The following is a 26,470-nucleotide window of genomic DNA, read 5'->3' as shown; positions in this document are numbered from 1 at the left end:
TGTCTAGCAATGTGTGACCCTCCAAGGATTCCCCCCCCCCAGACCATCACTGATCCACCGCTAAACCGGTCACGCTAGATGACGTTGAAGGGTACATAATGTTCACCAAGGCGTCTCCAGACTCTGTCACGTCTGTCACATGTGTTCAGTGTAAACCTGCTCTCATCTGTGAAGAGAACGGGGCACCAATGGCAGATGCCAATCGAGCTGCATTGTGATAGGCTGTGAGCACAGGTCCCACTAGAGGACACCAGGCCCTCACACCACACTTATGTCTGACACTTTGGACAGAAACATGCACATCATTAGCCAGCCGGAGATCATTTTGTAAGCTCTGGCAGTGCCCCTCCTTTTTCTCCTCACACAAAGGATCAGATACCAATCCTGCTGCTGGGTAAATGCCTTTCTATGGCACTGTGTCCAGCTCTCCTCGTGTAATGGTTCTTGATTTCCTGGTATCTCCTCCATGATCTTGAGACTGTGCTGGGAGACACAGCAAACCTGTTACAGCAGCATGTATGGATGTTCCATCCTGGAGGAGCTGGACTACCTGTGCAACCTGAATAGCCTGCAGGTACGGCCTCATGCTACCAGTAGTGACAAGGACAATAGCAGAACACAAAACTAGAGAAGAATCAGTCAGGAAGGATAAGGAGAGAGTAACTGTCTGTGACCACCATTCCCTTTCTGGGGGTTGTCTTGCTGTTGCCACTCCAGTGAACTTCTTGGCACTTCCATTTGCACCAAAGCAGGTGTAGCTGATTCCCAGTCACTTATGCTGCTTAACTGGACACTTTGATACCCCTGAGACTTCATTGACTTGGTGTTAGACTGGGATGATTACGCGTCCCCTTCGTTATCGTGAGCAGTGTATATTGTCAGTCTCAGTCCAAAATGTTCTCATCAGTGGGTATTCCGTGAAGTTGGCCTTCTTTTAAAAGGGAACCACAAAGTTTATCCATGAACTTGCTGGGTATTGATTAAAGAAACTGTCATTTCCCAACCCAAACTCTTAGAATTTAGAAAATGACAGTGAATCAGACAAGATTAGGAGAGATTCTCAGGAGAATGTATGACTTTGATTAGAAAAAGCAGCTTATGTCTCCATTTACTGACTGTTACCAGTGTTGCAAAGCTGACTTAAGAGGATTAGCAGCTTGAGTTGTGCTCTTCTTAAAAAAGAAAACAACCAAAAAAAAGCAAATTAGAGATGGAATGCAAAATATAAGATGGCTCTCAGATATTATATCTGTGAGTCATATGTTCACATTTAGGCCATAACCCTCACCAGGACAAATGGATTAAAGGGTATGAAAACCTGGCAGGTCAAGGCTGGTACTGCTGCCAGTAGGGGGCATAATGTCATAGGCACAGGGCCCTACACAGGCCAGATGCTGGGATGGATAACTGCCGCTATGGTGGGAGTATAGTGGGGTTATCATAAGAAAGTGCTGGAAAAGTAATTGAAAGTGGAAGTATGCTGGGCAGAGTGACGTCAAAGACATCTGTAACTCCACCATGACAGTAAGTGCCAGCAGGCCTCGTCTATAACATATGTGTGTCTCCTTGCTGTTATTATAGTGAGCAGGTCACTTAGGGTCTTTTTAGTCATTGACTGGAGACTTGAGGTTCAGGAAGACAGGGACACCTGAGATCTGTAGGAGGGAAATTCTCAGATGAGTTGGTCAGGACCACCTTTAATCCATAAATTATTCCCACTTGAAAAAGTTCCTGGCTGGGGCTTTAAAAGTCCCTTCCATTTAGTCAGAGACTGAGCTTGGGGTTTGTTAAAGATGAGTGACAAGATCAGTTAATGGTGGAAGAAGGAAATGGCAGAGGTGACAGAGAGACGTAAAGAAGGTGAGTCATTTGTCATTTGTCATTTGGAGAGCAAGCCCTATAGCATTATCCTCATAACTCTTTAATGTCAAAATGAAAACAGATCTCTGTAAAGTGGTCTAAAACATTTACAAGTATAAATGACAAACTAAATAAATGCATGAGTATTCATCCCCATTATTATGACACCCTGAAATCCTCACCGGTGCAGCCATTTTGCTTCGAGAAGCCACAGAATTCATTCAATGGAGACCACCTGTGCAGGGTTTCAATTGATGGCAGTCTAAATACAGCTAAAAGGCCAGCTTGTGGTGAGTTGGTATGGCGGGCTAACCTACAAAATGTAGACAAAAGAACAGTCCATGCAATTCCATGAGAAATACAAGTCAGGGGATCAGATCAAGAACGATCTCTGAATTTCCTGTGAAATCAATTGTGAAGAAAATTGAAATGATTATGGGCAGAGCTGGGAAGCTGCTAGAGCAGGAGGTCCCCACAGACTCGAGATGAGATAGGAGGACCACCAAGAGGCAATCCTGGTGGAGCTGGACTTCCTGTGCAACCTGAATGGGCTGCAGGTACCACCTCATGCTACCAGTAGCGACAAGGACGCTAGCAAAATGCAAAACTAGAGAACTCTGAGAACTCTGAAGGAGTCACAAGCTACAGTGACTTACATTAGAAGACTGTGCAGACAACAAGTGTTGCCCATGTCTGTTACCAGTGGCAGCCTAATGGGAGAGGGGCAAAGAGGAGAAAAAAAAAACACACTGGGCATCTCAGCAGAAAGGACATGGCAGACTCTGAAGTCAGCTGGACAAAAGTAATATGTTCTAATGAGACCAAAACTGAGCTTTTTGGCCATCAGACTAGATGCCATGTCACGCATTATCACAAACACGCCATTCCCACCATGAAGCGTGGTGGTGGAAGCATCAGGCTGTGGGGATGCTCATCTGCTGCAGGACTTGGAAACTTTGTGCGAGGAAAATTAACTTCGCAGAAAATGGAGAAATTCTGGAGGAAAACCTCATGAGGTCTGCTAGTAACCAGCGACTTGGGAGAAGACAACGAGTCCAAGCAGAAATCCAAAGCTATCACAAGAAAGGCTTCTAAACAAGAATGGGAATGCCCCGGGGTTGTCTGGTCAAAATCCAGATCTCAATCCAATGAAGAATTTGTGGCTGGATTTGGCACAGGCTGTTCATTCATGGTCACCATGACACCTGACAGAGCTTAGAAGAAGAATTGAGAAAAACGGCAGTGCTGATAGAGAAAGAGAGACCTGTGATCGGATTCATGGCTGTCATGGGTTGCCGTCTACTAAATATTGACTTGAAGGAGGGGTGAATTTGTATGTTGAGTATTATATTTGTAATAAATGTAGACTATTTTTCCAAAATTTGTTTTTACTTTGACATTAAAGAGTGTAACAATAGAAAAGAGACAACAACACTCACAAAGGTTTGGGGAGTTTCCCCGTATAGTGTAAGCTGGTCCGAGTAGTCAATTCAGATGGCAAAAAACAGAATGAGACACAACGGGACAATGAAAGCAGGAAATGACGGAAATGTACCTGTATATAGAATTGTCAGGAAGTGATGTACACAGGGAATGATGATGGAGACAGAGATGACATTGAAAACAGAAGTCGGAAGTGATGTCATCGGGTTGGGACAGAAGGTTAACAGTCATTGCGGGGAGTGCGGAATTGAGATGGTCTTATGGAGACGTTCTTCTGGTGGTTTTCAGAAAGATACGGACTTTCGTCTTCTGGTTTTCTGCTGGATAAGAGAGAGAGAGAAAGGTCAGTGCTCCATTCCATGCCCACTTTCCTTGTTCTGTCGCTCTTCATTGAGCCCGTCGGCTGCCCCTAATCACACATTTGTAACAAAAGTCCTTTTTCTGTTGACCAATGTCAAAAAGCCAAATTAAATCCTCTGGGATTCAGTGTTGTATAACAGAGTTTATTAAACAATGGGTCGTGGGTTGCCACCACTGGGATGCAAGTCACCATTGTATTTAATCGGAATGGGTTGCGTACAGTGTTGCATGTCCCCATGGATTGATTTAGCATGATGGTTGGCATGTGATTTGTGAAAGAGGGAACTCCACCTGCTATGTCAATAGCCGATTCTTCAATGATGAACATCCATGAATCTTAAAGGAGGATCATCAATCATCAAAGAATTTGTCTTGAAAACACTAAGAAGGTCAAGATTGGATTGCAAAGAAAAAAAAATGTTTAAGAAACCCTGTTGTATAACAATAAAGTGTGAAACCTTCCAAGGGGATGAATACTTTTGATAGGCACAGTATATTCATCCTTTATTAAGAGTGTAGGACTGTAGGATCTGGAGACAACCCTTGTAACATTAAGACCAACACAACAACTATTCCTAAATGGTGTCCCACTCCATTGCAATGACTGTTTACACACACTGGGCCATTCATCTATCCAGCATTTTTTTAGAGTGTGGGAGTAACACTCGGTTACCTGGACCAAAATCTTGGCACAAACATAAAGAAATGAGGAAATTCCATAAAGATCTATGATGCCCACAGCCATGTCTTCTCTGGGGCATCCATAGTCATGCCCGAGGATGGACAGAGGCAAAGGAGACAAACAAGTCCTCTTGTATCTGGCAAAACCAGTGCGGATGGCATGCAAAATAAAAATGAAAAACAACAAAGGGATGTAAAATGCATGAACAAAGAACATTTTTCAAAACACATTGTTCAAGCCAATAAATAGGCAAGTAAAAAGGTTTAAAATAGAACAGGGCAGTAAAAAGAGCAAATGTAAGAACAATCCATTCATCCAACCTGTCATCAGAGCTAAAAAGTATGGAGATGCCCACAGCTGATGATAACTCTTCTTTATGGGATTTAGCAAAGTGATCACCCTTCTCCTTAAACTCCTACAGACTCTACACAGTACACGGTTCAGCTCCAGTGACCCCACACATCTGTTCTGCTCCTGTCACTCTGTTGAGTTTCATGGACCGCCACCATTTCCCCATACTGGAGTCGGAGTCATCTCCATCAATCATCTCTTTGTCTCCTCAGCTACTGGTAACACTCGACCTGCTACCATTCAGCTCAACAGGTCTTCTCTCTCCGCATCTGCCCTTTTCCCACAGGAACCCTTAGAGCACGTCAAACTCCTTTTGCCTTCCTTTTTCAATTGTGATGCCAAAGGAAAAGTAACCAATCACATACAAGTCAAAATGACCAATCATATTACAAAGAGGGACTGGACACATACAGACCTTAGTGTTTTTATTAAACAGTGGAAATATAAGCCGGGTCACTAAAGACCCAAGGTATGTAATAGAGTCTGCTGAAAATCTCATGTATATGTTACCAGCAATGTATGAAAGGCAGGCATTATATAGAATGCCTAGGCAATGTATAGAATGCAGAAAATTGGATGTCAAAGTATGAAATGATTAATATGTCATGCATTTCCTAGGCATTCTATGCAATGGCAAAAGACAATACTTTGCCTAAATAGCATGCCTAGGTATTACGTACAATGCCTAAGGAAAGTATATCCATCCTTCCATTATCTAACCCACTATGTCCTAACCACAGGGTCACAGGGGTCTGCTGGAGCCAATCCCAGCCAACACAGGATGCAAGTCAGGGAAACAAACCCCGGGCAGCATGATGTTATTTCGTCCACTAGATGGCAGCAGAATACAGTCCCGAGAGTTATTGAAACTTAGCAATGTAAAGTGGATTATTGCATGTCACCTCGAGTCTGACTCGGGCTTAACAGTTATAACATAGAATTCTAAGCCAGAGTCATGCTCAGGATTAACACCAAGAAAGTTAATGTACATTAGAGTCAAACAATAATATTAATTTAATTCTTATACAGGCTATTATTCAAGAGTATTTATTGTCATTTCACCCATATACAGTAGTACAGCAAACAGTGAAACGAAACAACATTCCTCCAGGACCATGGTGCTACACAGAGCACAGGACAATGAAGAATCCATGACACATAGCATAAAGATACATAATATATAACAAGGTGCATGTGAGTCAAACGTGCAAAGATGTGCAGCCATATGCAACACTGCAGAGCAGATCACATATCAGATATCAGATCGGTCCATGAATGCTCAGGAATCTGACTGCTTGGGGGAAAAAACTGTTACACATTCTGGTGGTGTGGGCCTGAATGCTTTTTCCCAATGGCAGGAGTGTAAACAGTGAGTGTGAAGGGTGGGTTGGGTCATTCACAATGTTGGTGGCTTTGCGGATGGTGCATTTGGTGTAAATGTCCATGATGGAAGGAAGAGAGACACCGATGATCTTCTCTGCTGTCTTCACTATCTGTTGTAGGGCTTTACGAGCCCTGACCATGCATTTTCCAAACCAGACAGTGATGCAGTTGCTCAGGATGCTCTCTACGGTTCCTCTGTAGAATGTTGTTAGAATAGCTGGTGGAAGATGGGCTTTTCTTAGCCTATGCAGGAAGTAGAACCGTTGCTGGGCTTTCTTGGTTAGAGAGATGGTGTTGTAGGACCAGGTGAGGTGTTCTGCCAGGTGGACACCCAGGAATTTGATGCTATTGACGACCTGCACAGTTAAGCCATCGATGTTCATTGACAGATGGCTCTTAGTCGTCCTAAAGTCAACAATCATCTTCTTTGTTTTGTCTACATTCAGAGACAGGTTATTGGCTTCACACCTCCTCTCTGTATGCTGACTAATTGTTGCTGATGAGACCCACCACAGTCGTGTCATTGGCAAATTTTATAATGTGATTAGAGCTGTGCGTTGCTGCACAGTCATGAGTCAGCAGTGTGAACAATAATGGACTGAGCACACCGCCTTGAGGGGCTCCAGTGCTCAGTGTGGTGGTTCTGGAGATGTTGTTTCCAATCCTGACTGACTGAGGTCTCTCAGTCAGGAAGTCCAGAATCCAGTTACAGAGGGAGGTGTTCAGTCCCAGCAGGCTCAGCTTTTCCATCAGCTGATGAGGAATGATCGTGTTGAATGCTGAGCTGAAGTCGATAAACATTATTTGAACATATGTGTTGTCGAGGATGCCAGGGGCGACGACCCGGCCGGGACGCCTTGAAGGACCAGAAGTAGGCGTGCGCCTATCTGGGATCACGTAGGGGCTGCCAATCTGGTTGCTTTGGGTGCCACGGGTAGAGGGCTTGGAAGCCCAACCCTGTAGGGACCCGTGGTCACCGCCAGGGGCGCCCCAATGCCTTGGGGACCCTGGACCTCAGCACTTCCGCCACACCAGGAAGTGCTGGGGGGAAGAAGAAGAGGGACACCCGGAGGCTTCCGGGAGAACAGCCGGCATTTCCGCCACACTGGGGCGTGTCCAGGGGGGGATGCTGGGAAACACCTGGAGCTCATCCAGGACCATATAAAAGGGGCCGTCTCCCTTCATTTGAGGCTGGAGTCGGGTGGAAGCAAGCGATCGCAACACAATGGGAGACACTGTTACTTCATTGTGTTGCATTGTGCAGCACACCAGGGATGCGGTTAATAAGAGTAATGCGAAGCAAAGTGCAGCACAATCGGGAGTTAATGGGGGACTCCAGGGCCGGATTAAGGTGGGTGCTATTGATGCTGCAGCATTAGGCCCATTCCTGAAATTGGCCCAGATGAAAACAGACGAGAATTTTCCAGAAGCTGAACAGTTTTCCTTTGCTATATTAACCTCAAAATAATTCTTAGAATGAAATTTGGAGTCTGACTTTCAGACGCCTAGACACAGCATTACTTATTATACAGTTACTATTGTTCTTTGCGCTGTGACGTAACTATAACGTTGTTGTGTTTATTGTCAACCGAAGATTTAAAGTTAATGTTATCAATTTTACGTTAAACAGTTAACTTAGTAATTTAGCTGCGTTTCTTTGCAGTATCTTGGGGATTCTTGACACTTTATTATTGTTCATAAGTGCCACATAGTAAATTTTTCACCTTGAAAGTTAGTTGTACAGTAAAAATTGATGGCTATTTAAATGATGTGACAGATAGGGGGCGCTGTCGTCCCCTTGAACCCTCAGACCAGATGCCAGACACCAGATAAAAGTCCAATAATTTGTTTTATTTAGACTATAATGTGCACAAAGCACCCTTCACTCCCCAATACTCATAAACTATACAATAAATCCAAAATAATCAATAATACAAATCCTGCTCTCTCCCAGACGCGTTGTCCCCTGCCACCCGACTCAGCTCATCTGTCTGGGATTTCCCTGAGTCCTTTATAGTCCTTGACCCGGAAGTGCTTCTGAGCCCTCAGCCCATGTGATTATCCAGCACTTCCAGGTCAGGTACTGTAAAACCTCCTCTTCTTCAACCCGGAAGCACATCATTTCCTCTGTCCATGTGACTGTGATGTACTTCCGGGCTGCATGGAAAATACTCCTTGTTCCTCCCTGCAGCGTCCTCTAGCGGCCCCCATGGTATCCAGCAGGGCTGTGGATAAAAATTCCATTGGCCAGGATTCCCTGCTGGCTTTCGGGGTACCTCCATGCTGCAGGGAGGGCTCCATCTGGCGACCTGGGGGTATTGACCGGGATGGACGACCGGCCATATGCCACAATGGTTATCTGTAAAGGTAAAACTAAAAGGCAGCCCGTGGGCCCGGCATGGATGTTTAGAATTTTTTAAATCCTCGACAGGATTCTGGTTTATTATGAAATTTAAATCCATGGACAAATATTTACCCTCAAGAGCCTGAACTGAGTCACTTTGACTCAATATCTCTGCAAATTCATTTTTTATTACTCCATTTCGTAAGAGAATTGCAAAATTTTGTGTATTTCATTGTTAGGTGTTCTGCATTAAGTGCACTTTTCAGACAATTGCTATTGAATGTTGATGTTACATAATTTGATGTTAATCTCGATACTACGTCGTTATTATTATTCATGTTTAGTAAAGGCTGGCTGGTTGCGTCGCAGCAATTAAGGCTCCTTGGTCGGTCTGAGTGCGCGTGTACGGTGAGTGTCAAAAACACAGGCACCAATGCCAAGAACAAATAGGCCTTTTTTGCGCCGCAGCATCAGGCCCAATTTCATCTTAATCCGGACCTGGGGGACTCCACACACCTTATTGCTTCGAAGCAATCGCAGCTCAATGGGGGAGATTATTACTTCAGTGCCATGCATGGGAGGAGGCTATGAAGAGTATGAAGAGTGCGGCATGAAGCGAGATACGATTGGGAGTTCATGGGGGACCCCTGTACCTTTTTGCTTTGAAGTGATCGCAACTTCACAAGTGAGATTATTACTTTGGTGTGCTGAATTATGCAGTGCACCTGGCAGGAGGCTATTTAGAGTGATGTGGTGGAAAGTGTTGCAAGACTGAGAGTTCACAGGGGACCCCTGCAATTTATTGCTTTGGAAGCAATTGTGAGTTAATAGGGGAGAATATTACTTAAGAGCCAAATCATTCTTCATAGTCGCCAGTGCAACACACCATGGAGGTGGCTCTGAAGAATGATTCGGTGTTTAAATTTGGCTTGATGAGAAGTTCACGGGAGACTCCTGCACTTATTGCTTTGAAGCAATCGCAACATCGTGGGAAGGGTTGCCAGGGAGGTTATTGCTTCAGTGGCGCGACGCACCAGGGGCCTCATGCATAAACGGTACGTACGCACAGAAATGTTGCGTAAGAATGTTTCCATGTTCAAATCGTGATGTATAAAACCTGCACTTGACGTAAAGCCACGACATTTTACCCTGTGCATTGCGTAAGTGAGATGCAAATGAAGCCTGATGAGTACTCAGGGCAGTGTAATCGGGAGTTCATGGGGGACCCCCACACCTTATTGCTTCGAAGCGATCGCAACTTCAACAGGTAGAGTTTTACTTCAGTGCCGTGCATGGGAGGCAGCTATGAAGATTGATGCATTGTGAAGTGAGGTGCGATTGGGATTTCATGGGGGACCCCACCCTCACCTTATTACTTCGAAGAGATCGCAACTTCACGAATGAGATTATTACTTTGGTGTGTTGAATTATGCAGCGTACCAGGGAGGAGGCTATTAAGAGGGGTGTGGTGCGAAGTGAGCTGCGGTTGGGAGTTTTTAGGGATCCCCCACAATTTATTGTTTACTAACGATCACAGCATCACAGGGGAGAATATTACTTAAGCTCCAATTCATTCTTCATACTCACCTATGCAACGCACCATGGAGGTGGCTATGAAGAATGACTTGGTCTTTAAGTACAGCTCAATCAGGGCTTCACGGGGGACTCCCACACTTATTCCTTCGAAGCAATCATGATATCATGGGAAAGATGTATTGCATGGTGCAGTGCATAAGTCAGATGGCTATGAAGAGTGATGAGTACAAAGGGAAGCGCAATCAGGAGTGACTCCCGCACGTTATTCCTTCGAAGTGATCGCAGCTCAGCCAGGGAGGTTATTGCTTCAGTGGCGCGACACACCAGGGGCCTCATGCATAAACGGTACGTACGCACAGAAATGTTGCGTAAGAACGTTTCCATGTTCAAATCGTGATGTATAAAACCTGCACTTGACGTAAAGCCACGACATTTTACCCTGTCGTACGCAAGTTCTCCGCTCGGTTTTGCAGACTGGCGGCACCCAGCGTCAAAGCAGTGCTACTGTTGCTGTGTGGTTACCCTTTATTTGTTAGAACCACATTTCTGACGCAGCTTTATAAATACACTGAAAATAACCGCATATTGTTTATTAGAGTAACGCATCTGATTGTAGACTACCTGTAACAATATAATGGCCCAGGGAATAGCCATAGCATTCCAAATGCCATAACTGCTTTAGCGTTGTTATTCTCACTGCACCTTCTTCTTCTTCTTTCAGCTCCTCCCGTTAGGAGTTGCCACAGCAGATCATCTTTTTCCTTATTACTCTCACTGCACCACTCGGAGTATTTATATCACTGTATCTGAGTGTGAATCACAGCAGCAGATGATCGGAAAGAGAAATATCGGGATACGCCATCAAGCACATACTGCCAAAGCCACAGCAAAACGTTTCAAAGCCCTTCCTGTACGGACCTCGAGGTTCAGTAACAGTTTCATCCCAAGAACTTTAAACGCACTCAATCAACTGCTCCTTGTAGAACTGTTGGTACTTATAAGTACAATCACCTCACTGTAAACTTGCACTACAGTTATAATATCTCACAACCTGCTCCACTTTATAAAGCGTGTATTTACATATGATGACGATATCATTTTTAAGATGAAATGAAGCAAAATATGTTTATTATATTATACAGATAAAACTTTAACTTCATTTAAATAATCTGTATTGTTAATAATTAAACATTTGAGGACACGGTGCTGCAGCGTTAGCAAGTTCACGTATTGTTCCTGCCTTGCGCGTTGTATATTTGCTGAGGCTGGCGTGACACTGGAAGGATAGATCGATAGAATAATTAAATTCGTACTATGAAGATGTTTCAATGTTCCTTAAAAGTTTTGAAGAATCGTCGTCGTAAGCATACAGATGGCTTAACGTCTATTACAGAGCTGATTGTGTGCTGATTGGGTATTTGGGGAAAGAAAAGTAACGACAGGAATTGGAGGTTAGTACGTTTGAAAGAGACAGTACTGCTACAGTAAATTATTTCATCGAAGGTCGTGCACGGCACAGCAGCATCTTGTGTGAGACACGTGTTTCCATGTTTAATAACGTGCTTTCATTCCAATCATCATGAAAATGATATCACGTATACATCTCAGTATTTTAGTTATTCAAAGAGCTGTAATATCACGAATGTAATGGATTCTGTGTCCTGTCGGAGAAAGAGAAAGCCCAGAAGCACGTAGTGATTCACACACACAAAGCAAAAGATCAAATACAAAACAAAGCATTTAACGTGCTGCTTTAGTTACGATGGGATTTGAGAAAATAGTAAATGAAACGATTTTATGATGAAGTTTATGATGTTCTACTTTAATGACAAAATAAAATATGTGATTAAAGTGGACATTGCGAGATTAAAGTTGACATTTCGTGCTTTTTTCCCCACTGTGTGCCTATTTTTTTTTTTTGTCTGTACCCTAATAAGCTCAGACGGTGGGCTACATCTCGCCTTTTCACGACGACTTTGTTATGTGACTTCTTTTTTATTTTGGCACTGTGTGACTGTGAAGTTGAGCTTTTGAGTCTCTCCGACACGCTATGTCACTCGATCAACTTCCTTTTGTCGTTTATTCCACTGTTTAAATCAACAAATCCCTCGCTATATCGTGCTTCGACTTTCGTGGCTTCACTCCATCGCGGATTTTAAATGTAAGCATATCTAAATATATATCACAGATTTTTCGCTGGTTCGCGGATTTCTCCGGACAATGGGTCTTTTAACTTATGGTACATGCTTCCTCAGTTTGTTTGCCCAGTTGATTTCATACAAGGGACGCTATTGGCGGATGGCTTAGAAGCTACCCAATCAGAGCACGTATTACATATTAAATAAAACTCCTCAATGATATACGATATGCTTCCCGCGCGGTGCTTGATTGTTTGCTTTTCTCTGTCTCTCTCACTCTCTCTGCCTGACGGAGGGGCCGTGAGCAGAGGGGCTGTTTGCCTAGAAGATACGGACGCTACTCTAAAAAATGCTGAAAGACTACCTTCACGTTGCTCCCTTCTTTGCGGCTGCTTTATCGCGGTGCGCATACTTAAAAGCCCAACAGCACGTATTGATTTTTTGATTGTTTGCTTTTCTCTCTCTCTCTCTGACATTCTCTGCTGCTGACGGCGCTTCTTTGAAGAGAAGATACGTTTGCATTCTTTTAATTGTGAGAAAGAACTGTCGTCTATGTCTTGTCATGGAGCACAGTTTAAACTTTTGACTAAAGGGTGTTATTTCATGTCTAGAGGGCTCTAATAATGTTAACAGTGTGGGAGAATTTATAAGGGCTTAAAATATAGAAAAATAACCATACAAACATATGGGTTCTGCTTCGCGGATTGTTCTGGAACGCAACCCCCACAAACTGTAGTTTGTTTTTCCTTTGCCTCCACTTGGTACTCGCTGAAATTCTTATATTTTACCCCCTGCTTTTCCCATTGTCTTTTCACAGAAGGCTGAGCTTAAGGGCTATTTATATTGATTTGCATATTCAAAGAGGCGTAATTTTGGGAGGAGTTTGGGCAGAACAGCACGTGCGTTCACGAGCGTTACTTTTCACGCTGACCGGAATTTATGGAACGGAAGAACGCGGAAGTTGGAGTACGCACAGATGCACAGATTCCTGTATCTGGATTTTTCTGTGCGTAAGCACATTTCGGCTTTTGTGCTTACGTCATGTTATAGTGCGAATTCTACGCACGCCGTTATACATGAGGCCCCAGATGATGTGGTTAATAAGAGTATTGCAATGCAAAGTGCAGCACAATCAGGAAGTTCATCGGGGACCCCCGTACCTCATTTGAACTTCAACAGGAAGATTATTACTTCTGTGCCGTGCATGGGAGGCGGCTATGAAGAGTGGAGTGGTTTGAAGTGAAGTGCGATTGGGAGTTCATGGCGGACCCCCACGCCTTACTGCTCTGAAGCAATCGCAACTTCACGAATGAAATTATTACTTAGGCGTGTTGCCACCAGGAAGGGCAATGCGGTGCGAAGTGTGGCGCTCTTATCGTCACCGATACGTCCAAACTACTAACCGATTTGGAAGTTGACGCCGGTGCCCGCGGTCAACCAATCAGCACAATTCATCACCCGAGCGCCACCCACCATAGTTCCTGATTGAACAAAAACTATATACTCTGGAGTAGGAGCTAAAAGCAGAGTACCAGGAACTACGTACCAGAACCACAAATGGTCCGGATTCCTGAGGTGGGAATACTACAAAAGCTGCGGAGTGCTTAAAAAGTCATTGGCTCCTGAAAAAGGAAGGAAGGCCTGCAGGGAAGTGCAGAACTGTACAGTGTAAATACTGTCAAACTGAACCAGCAGGTCTGTCAGAAATGGTGATCATCGTTTTGGACAGAAACATGGAATAAAGAGACACAGCTAGCATGGGTCAGAATTCATGTCATGTCAGTCAGTCAGTCATTATCCAACCTGTTATAGCCTAGCACAGCGTCATTTGTTCTGCAGGAGCCAATCCCAGCCAGCACAGGGCACAAGGCAGGAACAAATCCCTGGGCAGGGCGCCAGCCCACCACAGGGCACACACACACACACACACCAAGCATACACTAGGGACAATTTAGGATCGCCAATGCACCTAACCTGCATGTCTTTGGACTGCTGCGGGAAAAAACCGGAGTACCCGAGGGAAACCCACGCAGAAACGGGGAGAACATGCAAACTCCACACAGGGAGGACCCGGGAAGTGAACCTGGGTCATAATCATTATAATATCACTTATGAAATATTGCATCACATGGATGAGACAGTAAAGGTAGAAACACGAGTCTGGAAAAGCAGATCAATGAGAAGCCACCCAGTCCTCCTCCCTTGCTTGATAAGCGAGCCGCTAATTGATCGAAGTATCTCACCGTGTCTTGTCTTTTCATTTATTTAATTTATTTTTTTTTTCCTGCCAGTGCTCCCCAGCTTTATCACACACTCGCAGTGGCTCACTAGTCACATTCTGAAAATAGAAACAACGAGCGCTGCCATCTCACACACGCCCCCAGCTCTCCTCAGATGCTGATAGCTCATGCGGCTGCACCTGCTGTAAACCTTTTGATTCTTAGAGCATCTGCCGCGCAACCCCTGCTGTTTTTCAGGATGAGTCTGTATATGAGCAATGAGACATTTCCACTTACACACTTCCTATGTGTTAATGGCAAAGTACAAAGCCAAATCCCGAAGAGCTGCGCGGCGGAGGCTCTATTGTATATCACGTCTCATCAAAGCTTTTTCACTGGGCCTCATTTTTTAACACACGGCGCAGCACACCAACCTTGCCATAAGCTAAGCAGTTAAAACCTGGCGGAGACCGCATTAATTATGAGTCGAAAGGAGATCAGCGTTCAAGCGTTAAATATGCAGAGTTTAGCTGCCTAATCATCGCTGCATTGTAAATATTTTTGCAAGCCTTAAACTGACGGAAACACCTATTGTGATATTTTCACTTTGCAGGAAATATAAAAAGAATGATGACATTGTAAGTTAAAATAACTTCCCTCATTTCAAAACCAAGACGATTTTCTGCATTTAAAAAGAGAATTTCACCTCTCAGGAGCAGAACGTATGATTTCATTTTCTAAATCTGGTCTGTTTGCATTAAATTGCCTAAATGGAAATTTTTACATTTGCTTTAAATTGCTGAACAACATATAACCTGGCATCAAAATGCATTTCATTTGGCATCTTTGACCTTCTGAAAAAGTCTCTAAGTGGCAAAGTGACAACAGATCTCTGAAAAAAGAGATCTAAATTAATCCACCATAATAAAAAGATATGTGACTGTGTGCCTGTCCGGTTGCTATGTCTTTGCCATTCCAACAGATGGTGCATCCCATACATTTGTAGTAATAAAACGCAGGGTTTCTTAATCTTTTTGCCCTTCTCAATTTCTTCGAGACCCAGTTCATGACGACCATTTAAACTCCCCACTCCCTTGGAAAATCTCCACCGACATTCACATCAGACCATTGTTGATTGCTTAAACAACCCACAGCAACCAAGACACTACGCAAACCATACGTGACCCATTCCCATTTAATACAAAGGTGAGTTGTAACCATATACAATCCACAGGTGGCAGTCTGCGACTCAAAGCTTAAGAAACTGTGAGTATATTTGTCATTCCAACAGATGGTGCATCACATACTGCTTTGATGAATCCAACACCCAGTGGCACATAGCAGACATATGCATTGCATTTTGCCATTCCAACAGATGGCACATCACAAATATTAACGCTGCTTTTAATAATCCCATACCAAATGGTAACTAACAGAGATATATGCATTGCATTTGTCATTCCAACAAAATGCACATCAAAACATTAAAACCAGGGCTGTGGAGTCGGAGTCGAGAAGTCAGAAACAATTTTGGGTACCTGGAGTCAGGGTTGGAGCCGACTCCAACTCCTAATACATTTAAATTGTAATGAAAAAAAAATACAGCAAATTCAAATGTTCCATTTCACAAACAGTTGTCCTAATGAAGTACTCCTCTGATGTAAGAATGAAGCCCAGTGCATAGCTGTGTTACTACTAGTGTGAAGTTCAGCTGAGCTATTATACAACCTGACATTCACATATTGAAATCTGGATTATGGTACATTACAAAAAGTGTTTTCATTTTATTTCAGATATAATGTGTTTAACAAGTTCATTAATGTGCAAACAAGTGTAACGATGTAGGTGTAGGTGTGAGCTATGGCCTGATGTGTGTTCAGGGGTTCTTGTCTTTTGTTTAAACTGGCCAATACCGTACAGAGTCAGCTTCCTAGCCAGTAGTTCTGTGGTTAAATGGCGTGTATGTTGCCTTCCTTTATTCAACATGGAAAATACATTAGCATATTAAATACAGAGGATTCAGGGAGTCGGGGTGTCAGAGTCAGAAGTACCTGAAACTAAGGAATCGGAGTCAAAGGATTTATCTACTGACTCCACAGCCCTGATTAAAACTACTTCTTTGAATCCCATACCAAATAGCATATTAAAGAGACATATGCATTGCATTTGTCATTCCAACAGATGGTGCATCCCAAACATTTACACTGCTTTTGTGAATCGAACACCCAATGGCATATAACAGACATATTCATTGCATTTTGCTGTTCCAACAGATGGCACATCATTAACACTACTTTATAGAATCCCATACCAAATGGTAACTAACAGAGATATATGCATTGCATTAGTCATTCCAACAAATTGCATATCAAAACTTTAAAACTACTTCTTTGAATCCCATACCAAATGGCATATTAAAGAGACATATGCATTGCATTTGTCATTCCAACAGATGGTGCATCACAAACATTTACACTACTTTTATCAATCCTTTGCCTAACAGAGTGTGATATTTGGCCGGCTTATCATCCCGGCTAATACCCCCAGGCCGCCAGATGGCGCCCTCCCTGCAGTATGGAGGTGCCCCGAAGACCAGCAGGGAATCATGGACGATGTAGTTTTTATCCTCAGCCCTGCTGGATACCTCAGGGGCGTGCTGCAGGGAGGACTGAGGACTCATTTGGGCCCTATGACCCGGAAGCTCGTCATAGGAAGAGTGATGGGCTTCCGGGGTGAAGAAAAGAACTATTACCTGACCCGGAAGTGATTGAGGATCACATGGACTGGGGATTTAGGAACACTTCCGGGTCAGGGAATATAAAAGGACTGTGGGAGCTCCCAGATGGCGAGCTGAGCTGGGTGGAAGGGTGGCAACGCGTCTGGGAGCTGGAGGATTGGTTTATTGTGTTTATTATTGTAGTATTTGTTATTATATGAGTATTGTGGTGGAGAGTGCGCTTTGTACACTGTGGCAACAAAATAAAGTCAACTTTTACCTGGTGTCTGGAGTCGTGGACAGGGGTTCAAGGGAGCGAGAGCGCCCCCTATCTACCACAAGAGACATATGGATTGCATTTGTTATTCTAACAAATGGCATATCAAAACATTTAAACTGCTTCCATGAATCCAACAGCCAATAGCATATAAGAGACATTTGCATTTTTATCATTCCAACAGATGGCACATGACAAATTTTTGTAGTAATGTATTTTTTTTGGTGTATTTTGGCCACTATCATGTATTTTATGGATCACCATCCAGGGGTGCGTCCTCAGATGTCGACATGATGGTTTGAAAGGTCGGCTAACAGTCATTTCCTTATCTGAGCTGCCAATTCAAGACCCTTTTGTTTGTCTTTTGCTTTAAACTTTTCTCGTTTGACTTTTTGTGGTACTGACTTTTCTCTACTGTTTTGGCTACAATATTTGTCTTAAGTCTTGGATTGAAGTTCCTTCGGTTTTTCTCTTTTGGTGTTCACTAAACATGTTTGTCTGCTATGAAAGCAGACAACTTAACATAACTTTCAGTTTCAAAGAGAGGATGTGCAGCATTGATCACAATGGCCACTAGTTTTGTCTTCATTCTCTCCTCCACTGCTACCTCCGTCACTGAAGCCGTTGTTGTAATTAGCCTGATGATTCGGTGGGCCTCTCTTGATGTGATGTTACCAGCCCAGCATACTACAGTGCAGAAGACCACTGTAAATGGGTCCCTTGTGTTTAAAGCTATTGTCAGACATTTGTTTTTGAAGCTGATGATGTATGCGCATGCTGTACGCTTTAGTGGATTCATGCAAAGCTAACTTTGATATGCTAGAGACGCTTCCCGATACGTCACATTTCATTATAATTAGTGCTCAGGAACAATAAAGATGAGGTCCCACTGTGTTTAAGGGACAGTTGCTTCAGATTTGTGAATGTTGTGTTGATTTACAGATGTCTAATAGTTCCTACACTGAACATGGCTTGCTAAGGGAGCACCATCAACATGCGATACTGTCAACTTGCAGGCATAATGAGAGCTGACAGAGCTGAAGAATGAAGACATCATTATAATGAGAAGTGACTGGCAACACTTAGGGATTACTGGGTGCAAAGATGAAGATAAAACTAAAAGATAGCAGCAGAGTAAGCGATGACTAATTCGATGGACAAAGGTGATAATGTAACGACAGATGAGAAGATCAAAAGATGAGAATGGCAGGGCAGAAGAAGTGATGTTAGCAGAGATAAGTCAGTGGAATACGAAAAACACAGAAGATCCCCCAGAGTATTAAAGATGACGGAGATGATTTGGTAGAAGAATGAGGGTGATGGATGATACTGCAGAAGAACTGGAGAGCACAGGTGATTTAAGAGAGGGGCGACCATGACTGCCATGTTATGGTTGAAGGATTGTAGTCAAGAGAGTTGATTTGGTTTAAGGATAAGAAAGACACAGATGACATTGTAAGACCTGCAGAATTTATTTATTGTCAAAAATACCTTCTAGTGGAATGAGAAGTGCTTATTGCACATTACACTGATGAAGAAATACGCAGTGAGAGAAAAGCACAAGGTTATATATATATATATATATATATATGGTTATTGGGTCACTAACCCTGATAATCATTTAAGATGGGTTAAAGTAATCAATATAGACCTCAGCATTAAAGTTCTGCAATGTACTATCTATTGGAGTCTCCTTTTGTAATGCATGTAGTAATAAATCATTCCAACAGATACTGCATCACAAATAAATTACATCGCTACAAATGTTAGTGATGCACCATCTGTTGGAATAACATCTACAATGTATTTTATTACTACAAACATTTGTGATGCGCCATCCTAGTGGAATGACAGACATAGCAACTGGCCTGACAAACAGATACACAAACCCTTCTCCTGGATTACTGTTATTATTATAGCGTGTTAAATATAATTAACATCACAAATATATCTACTGTATATATATATATATATATATAATGTATATATGTATATAATACATACACACATATATAGGTAACATACTGTGCAGCCCCCTATGGAATCACCTGTTAACAATGTGGGTGGAAAATTGGAGTACCCATATATTGTTAAAGCTAAATATCTATCCTGGGACAATTAAAGAAATATATATCTTTATATTATATCATATAGTGCCTTTCACTGTCTATCTTTTATAAAAGTACCTTTCCTATCTATTATATAACACCTCCCATGTCTGTCTATCTATCTATTATATAGTTCATTTCCTATCTATCTATCTATTACATATTGCCTTTTCTATCTACTGTATCTGTTATATATTGCCTTTCCTATCTATCTATCTATCTGTCTATCTATATAGTGCCTGGCATGTCTATCTACTATATAGTGCCTTTCACATCTGTCTATGTATCTATCACACAGCGCCTTTCATGTCTATCTGTCTGTTATATAGTGTCTTTCCTATCTATCTGTATATTATATAGTGCCTTTCCTATCTATTTATCTATTTTATAGTGTCTTTCATATCTATCTGTCTCTCACATAGTGCTTTTCCTTTCTGTCTATCTATTTATTATATAGTGACTTTCACATCTGTCTATCTATATAGTGCTTTGCAGTCTATCTATTATATAGTGCCTTTCATATCTATTTGTCTATGTATCTATCACATAGATAGATAGATAGATAGATAGATAGATAGATAGATAGATAGATAGATAGATAGATAGATAGATAGGAAAGGCACTATCTAGTTCTCTATCTACTGTATCTATTATATAGTGCCTTTCATATCTATTTTTCTATGTATACTGTATATCACATAGTGACTTTCACATCTATCTATTTATTATATAGAGTCTTTCATATCTATCTGTTTATCATATAGTGCCTTTTCTATCTATCTATCTATCTATCTATTATATAGTGTCTTTCATGTCTACTATCTATCTATATATCTAGATCCATGCATACATATATAATTGTGAAAAATAATCTAAAAATATACCAAAAGTGTGCATATCAGTTGCATATGCCCGCTGTGCCCACACACTCTTCATGTACAGGTACGTGTAATGCACGTGCATCTGTGCGAGTATTCATCTTCAGTATACCCACGTATCCAGTACTGTATATGCTGCATTGCTTTTATGAATTCTCTGTGCAGAGTATAATGTTGTGTTGTAACAACATTATTAGCAGAGGATTTTTACTCAAGAAATGTGCCTTTAAAGTTCTCTTGCTAGATGTTATTAAGCAAAGTAAGTATTTGTATTCTTCCAAGCAACATGTCCAGTCTGAAAGATGTATGGATGTCTGGAAAAATGCATGGAGTGCTGTAATCCATTTGATTTAGAACACTGCCTTGAAACTAGAGGGGACTAGCAGGCTTATTTTATTTGCATGTGCTTTCCCCTAGACTCTGGCTGCCCTAACAAGAAATTCAATAAATCTGCTTCCAAATCATCTTGCACAAGCTTTGCATGTCCAGTCTGGGCCTGAGGAAATTAACAAGCGAATAGAGCACGCCATCGACTTACGGAGTGGCGATAAATTGAGAAGAGAGCATATCAAGCCTTTCTCACTGATGTTTAAAGACTCCAGCCTGGAAGAGAAGGTAGCTGGGTCTTAGACAGCCTTTTTGTTTTTTTTTTTTGTATGAAACAAGGAGTACAAATATCTATTTATCTATTCAATCATTTGGCCTACCACACTTTTAGCATGAGTAAGCTAAAGATTTTTTTTTCTTTTAATTCCCTTAATTTGAATTTCTGTTTAGACTGCATTGACAATTTGCTTTTACTCCTTTTGTCTTTTCATAAAAGATGAAATTATACTTACTGACATGACTGATGCGTCTCCTAATTCATCGTGAAGGAGGCCGCGGATAAATCCCCCTCCGTCAGATTTGCACATGCGATCCTAAGGATGTGTTGCCGTACCTTTACACCCAGAACAATCCCAAATCCCTGGCTTCCCAGATTTTCACTCAATGAATTCAATTCTCAACAGCTGCCTATTGGCAAAGATTTCCATTTATTTCCAATATTTCTGAAAATGATGATTTTTTTTTTTTTGTACTAAATTTATCCCTTTGTTTTGGGTGTAAATTGCAGGGTTTGAAACGATGAGCACGTTCTCTGGCAACAGCCTTGCTTTTCTGTTAAGCTGGCTAAACAATTCCCAACACTCTCCATATGCTAAGCAGATCTTGGAGAAAGTCGCGAAGAATCTCTTTTCAAATTGAATTACAAATACCCTCGAGCCCGCTAACAATTGCACAGGAATTCAGCGGATTGCTGTGGACGTGCCGCCTCTCCAAACTGAGCATTTCTCAGATGCTTCAACGCTTATTCGTTTTAATCCTCACCCCAAAAAAAATAAATGAATGTTTCGTCATTCTAGGACTAGGAGCTCCTTTAGTTTACTCATGAGGAAATGGATGTGGTGGACTTGTGTTCATTCCAACTCTTGTTCAAGCAGTTGACATTCTACATCCTTTCAGCTTTTTTTTTGCGCTCTTTTCCCCTTTTGTTACACAAGTTTCCTGCTTTTATGTATCCTTAAGGTTTCAGTTGAATTGATATATATATATATTTTTTTTTTAACTATAATTTAATCATTTATACATTTTTCTTTTACTCATTTTACGTTAATTTCTGTAATGTAAATTTAGTGGATGTTGGTCCTCCATTTTTGGCATAGTTGTTAAAACTTTACTAAACATCCTCTTGCTAATTTCCCAGCACCCTTTTTGAACAAGGGGCCAGTGCATGATTTTAATCAGGGCTGGAATCTTACAGACTACTAGAATAATTGAAGAATTAATAAAAAAAAAAAATAGACTTCAATATCCCTTTAAAGTTAGGCAGTTTCCACCTGTAAAGAAAATACACTTGAAAAGCCCTGAAGGAAATCAATGCCCTCCGCCCCGGTTTGTCGTCGCTGTACTGGTAGCCTGTTCAATGCAAAGCGACTGTGGGTCATTCTGAGTCCGTTCTTTTTCTTTCTTTTTCTTTCTTTTTGTCTTTTTTGTCTGTTTGTCTGTTTGTTTACTCTTATTTTTTTCACAGTATTCTCAGATGAGGGACGAAGTCTTCAAGTCGAACCTGGTCTGCTCCTTTATAGTCCTCATATTCATCACCGCAATCCAGAGTTTACTGCCTTCATCAAGGTAATCCCGACTCATTAAACTGACTCATTGTCTTAAAACAAAAATGAGTATTTAATACAAAGGCTTGTGGATGGTGGGATGTACCTCATACAGTAGGTGTCTTCATTGTTATACACTCACTGAGCAAATTCTTAGGACCACTACACTGGGGGAAAGAACTTTATTTGTCCCAAGGAGGAAATCTACATAGAAAGGCACTATTTAACAGATAGATAGATAGATAGATAGATAGATAGATAGATAGATAGATAGATAGATAGATAGATAGATAGATAGATAGATATGAAAGGCACTATATAATAGATAGATAGATAGATAGATAGATAGATAGATAGATAGATAGATAGATAGATAGATAGATAGATAGATATGAAAGGCACTATATAATAGATAGATAGATAGATAGATAGATAGATACGAAAGGCACTAAATAACATAGATAGATAGATAGATAGATATGAAAGGCACTATATAATAGATAGATAGATAGATAGATAGATAGATAGATAGATAGATAGATAGATAAATAGATAGATAGATACGAAAGGCACTAAATAACATATATAGATAGATATATAGAAATGAAAGGCACTATATAATAGATAGATAGATAGATAGATAGATAGATAGATAGATAGATAGATAGATAGATAGATAGATAGATATGAAAGGCACTATATAATAGATAGATAGATAGATAGATATGAAAGGCACTATATAATAGATAGATAGATAGATAGATATGAAAGGCACTATATAATAGATAGATAGATATGAAAGGCACTATATAATAGATAGATAGATAGATAGATAGATAGATAGATAGATAGATAGATAGATAGAGTATGTAATGCACTATAGAAATCAGGATTGACAGGTCACCGAGCAAATGAAAAGTTGTACACCAACCATTTTACCCCATTTAGTGAAAGCCATCCAAACAAAAATCACGCCTCTTGGCATCAATGTAAATAGCCCCTCAGACAAAATAACAAAAGAATTTGTCTCTTTACCACAGATTTAGGGGTTGATCTCTGGAGCTCAGTCCAGTGGGGACCACTGAGTGTCAAAGATGCCTCCTTTCTGGTAGCTGGGCTTCTTATATCGCACTAAGTGGAAGAGGCGGGACTAAGTGCCCTCACTGAGTGGCTTGTCTGTGCTGCAGAGAGAGAAGGAGAAGAGGATGTTGGCAACAGCGCCCTCTTTTGCCCTGATGGGTTATCACATACCTCAATTGAGCCCGAGAGGAGTTCCTCCAACACACGTTTGATGATAGATAGATAGATAGATAGATAGATAGATAGATAGATAGATAGATAGATAGATAGATATGAAAGGCACTATATGATAGATAGATAGATAGTGTAACAAAGGCGCTATATAGGCATCTGACCTGACACAGACGGACATGTAGGCACGCATAAAAACCAAGAAAACTTTTATTTTTCTTCACCTGTGGGACACGTCTTTTCCGTAATCCCTACAGGCACAACACGGTCCCAAAAGATCACACAAACACACTAAAACACTGCGCTCCTCTCTTTTCTTCCACCACCACTCCTCCTAGGCAACCTTGTCCTCCTTCCACCCGAATCTGGCCCCTGAGTGGTGATTGCTGGCTCCTTTTATTGGGCACCCGGAAGTGCTCCAGGTGTGGCGAATATGCTGCCCAAACGGGCTCAGGAGTCCCAGCTGCAGCACCCCCTGACAGCACCTGCAGGATAGATAGACACACTATTGTCTGAACATACTCCAGAATGAATAAAAAGGAAGAAAACTTTTTACTTGACAGTCACAATCTCAGTGAGGTGTCATACAGTTGAATGCCTTTTGGCATAAAGGAGTCCCAGTAACGATTCATGACACATTTCTGCTAAATAATTTGTAATGCACAGCATTGGTCAAAATGACACTCAGTTTTGTCTTCATTCTCTCCTCTTTCTGATACCTTCAGGGGGTCCTGAGTATGTCCAATAACTGAGGCAGCCTTTTGATTTAGCTTGTTAATTTGGTGAGCCTCTCTTGAAAAGATGCACCAACTCAGCACTCAGTGTAGTAAATCGCACTGACCATCAGAAGAGTTGTGACGCATTGCCCTGCTGCCACATGATTAACTGATTAGATAATTGCATGGATGTGCAGGTGGGCAGGTGTATTAGGTGTTCCTAATAGTTTGCTCAGTGACTGAACATGTTACACATTTTTGTAGCATGTGCACTATTGTGTATTATGAATTAGGACAAAGAACAAAGAAATGAGGGTTGGGGTCCTGCAGGAACCCCCATTTAATTACAATGTCCAAAAGAATGAAAACAAATCACAATCCTGATAGGAAAACAACCAATGTCTGCTGTCTTTGCCAAAAAAAGGTCTTCAGAGGCTTGGAACTTAGGTCACCTCAAGAAGTTTTCTGTGAGCAAATGACAAATTCTGGGTGGACCCAAATTATATACCACAGGGATCGGAAAAGGTTTTGGTTGTACCAGAAAGTTTCATCAGCACTCCTCTGGATGTTTCTCCTCCTCCATGTTAAGGAATCAGATGAAAGAAAATTTAGTGGTGGTGTCACACTTAATTCCTTCTATACGTTTGTCCAGCACAAACCCATAAACACTCACTATGTCCACGTGTCTAATAACATACATATGTAAGAATGAGAGAATAACACTATCAAGACATGGGGACCACCCCGACAACCTTGTTTAATAACAAGGTGAAAACCAAAAACTAACTCCTCCAGCTGTGGTTCAAGGTGTGTCTGAATCGGCTTTCTGAGCAGGAGCTCCATCTCATAGATGGAGGTCCCAAAATGAACAGTTACTTCCTATGAGTGGCTGGTACATGTGCCGGTTGTCCTGCATGGAAAGGGACAGCTTGAGGGGAAATGAGGTCAGGCATTTTCTGGGATTTGCCTTTCAGAACTGCAGATGGAAACAATAAAGAAGTTAGCAACAGTGTCATCTCATGGCCAGGGGTGGATTTGTTTACCTTACAGGGGCCTTAAAAGTGCCCCGTAAACACATGTGCATGACAACGTGATACTGTCTATATATAAATATTCACTCACCGGCCACTTTATTAAGGTACACCTTGCTATTACCGGGTTGGACACCCTTTGGCCTTCAGAACTGCCATAAATCTTCATGGCATAGATTCAACAAGGTGCTGGAAACATTCCTCAGGGATTGTGGTCTGTATTGACCTGATAGCTTCACACAATTGCTGCAGATTTGTCAGCTGCACGTCCATGATGCAAATCTTCTGTTCCACCACATCTCAAAGGTGCTCTACTGGATTGAGATCTGGTGACTGTGTAGGACATTAGAGTCCAGTGAACTCCTTGTCATGTTCAAGAAACCAGTTGGAGATGATATGAGCTTTGTGACATGGCGCGTTATCCTGCTGGAAGGAGCCATCAGAAGATGGCGGCCATAAAGGGATGGACACGGTCAGCAACAATACTTAGGTAGGCTGTAACATTTAAACAACTCTCAATTGGTACTAAGGGGCCCAAAGCGAGCCAAGAACACTATCCCCCCCCCACATCATTACACCACCAGCAGCAGCCTGAACCGTTGATATAAGGCAGGATGGATCCATGCTTTCATGTTGTTGACGCCAAATTCTGACCCCTCCATCTGAATGTCACTGAAGAAATTGAGACTCATCAGACCAGGCAATGTTTGTCAAATTTTGGTGAGCCCATGTGAATTGTAGCTTCAGTTGCCTGTTCTTAGCTGACAGGAGTGGCACCCGGTGTGGCTTCCTGCTTCTGTAGCCCACCATCTGCTCCAAGTTACGACATCTTGTGTGTTTAGAGATGCTCTTCTGCATACCTTGGTTGTAAGGAGTGCTAATTGAAGATCCTGTTGCCTTTCTGTCAGCTCACACCAGTCTGGCCATTCTCCTCTGACCACTGGCATCAACAAGGTATTTTCACCCAGAGAACTGACGCACACTGGATATTTTCCCTTTTTCGGACCATTCTCTGTGAACTCTAGAC

At 41.9% G+C, this 26,470-nt stretch overlaps 1 protein-coding gene across 2 annotated transcripts in view; it reads left to right on the top strand.

The window, feature by feature from the left end:
* The window catches only part of adcy8 (adenylate cyclase 8 (brain)), a 330,936-nt gene that overhangs the window by 203,075 nt on the left and 101,391 nt on the right, over positions 1 to 26,470 (top strand). The window contains exons 8-9 of one of the 2 annotated variants that reach the window (XM_039753981.1): positions 20,713 to 20,910; positions 22,367 to 22,467. In XM_039753981.1, coding sequence (XP_039609915.1) covers positions 20,713 to 20,910; positions 22,367 to 22,467 — 299 coding nt within the window. The remainder of the gene's footprint in view (positions 1 to 20,712; positions 20,911 to 22,366; positions 22,468 to 26,470) is intronic. The other variant, XM_039753982.1, reaches the window with a different exon arrangement.

The sequence above is a fragment of the Polypterus senegalus genome, chromosome 5 (assembly GCF_016835505.1).
Source record: "Polypterus senegalus isolate Bchr_013 chromosome 5, ASM1683550v1, whole genome shotgun sequence".
NCBI classification, from domain to species: domain Eukaryota; kingdom Metazoa; phylum Chordata; class Cladistia; order Polypteriformes; family Polypteridae; genus Polypterus; species Polypterus senegalus.
The sequence above is the reverse complement of the archived record's forward strand: the minus strand, read 5'-3'. Positions and strand labels throughout refer to the sequence as shown.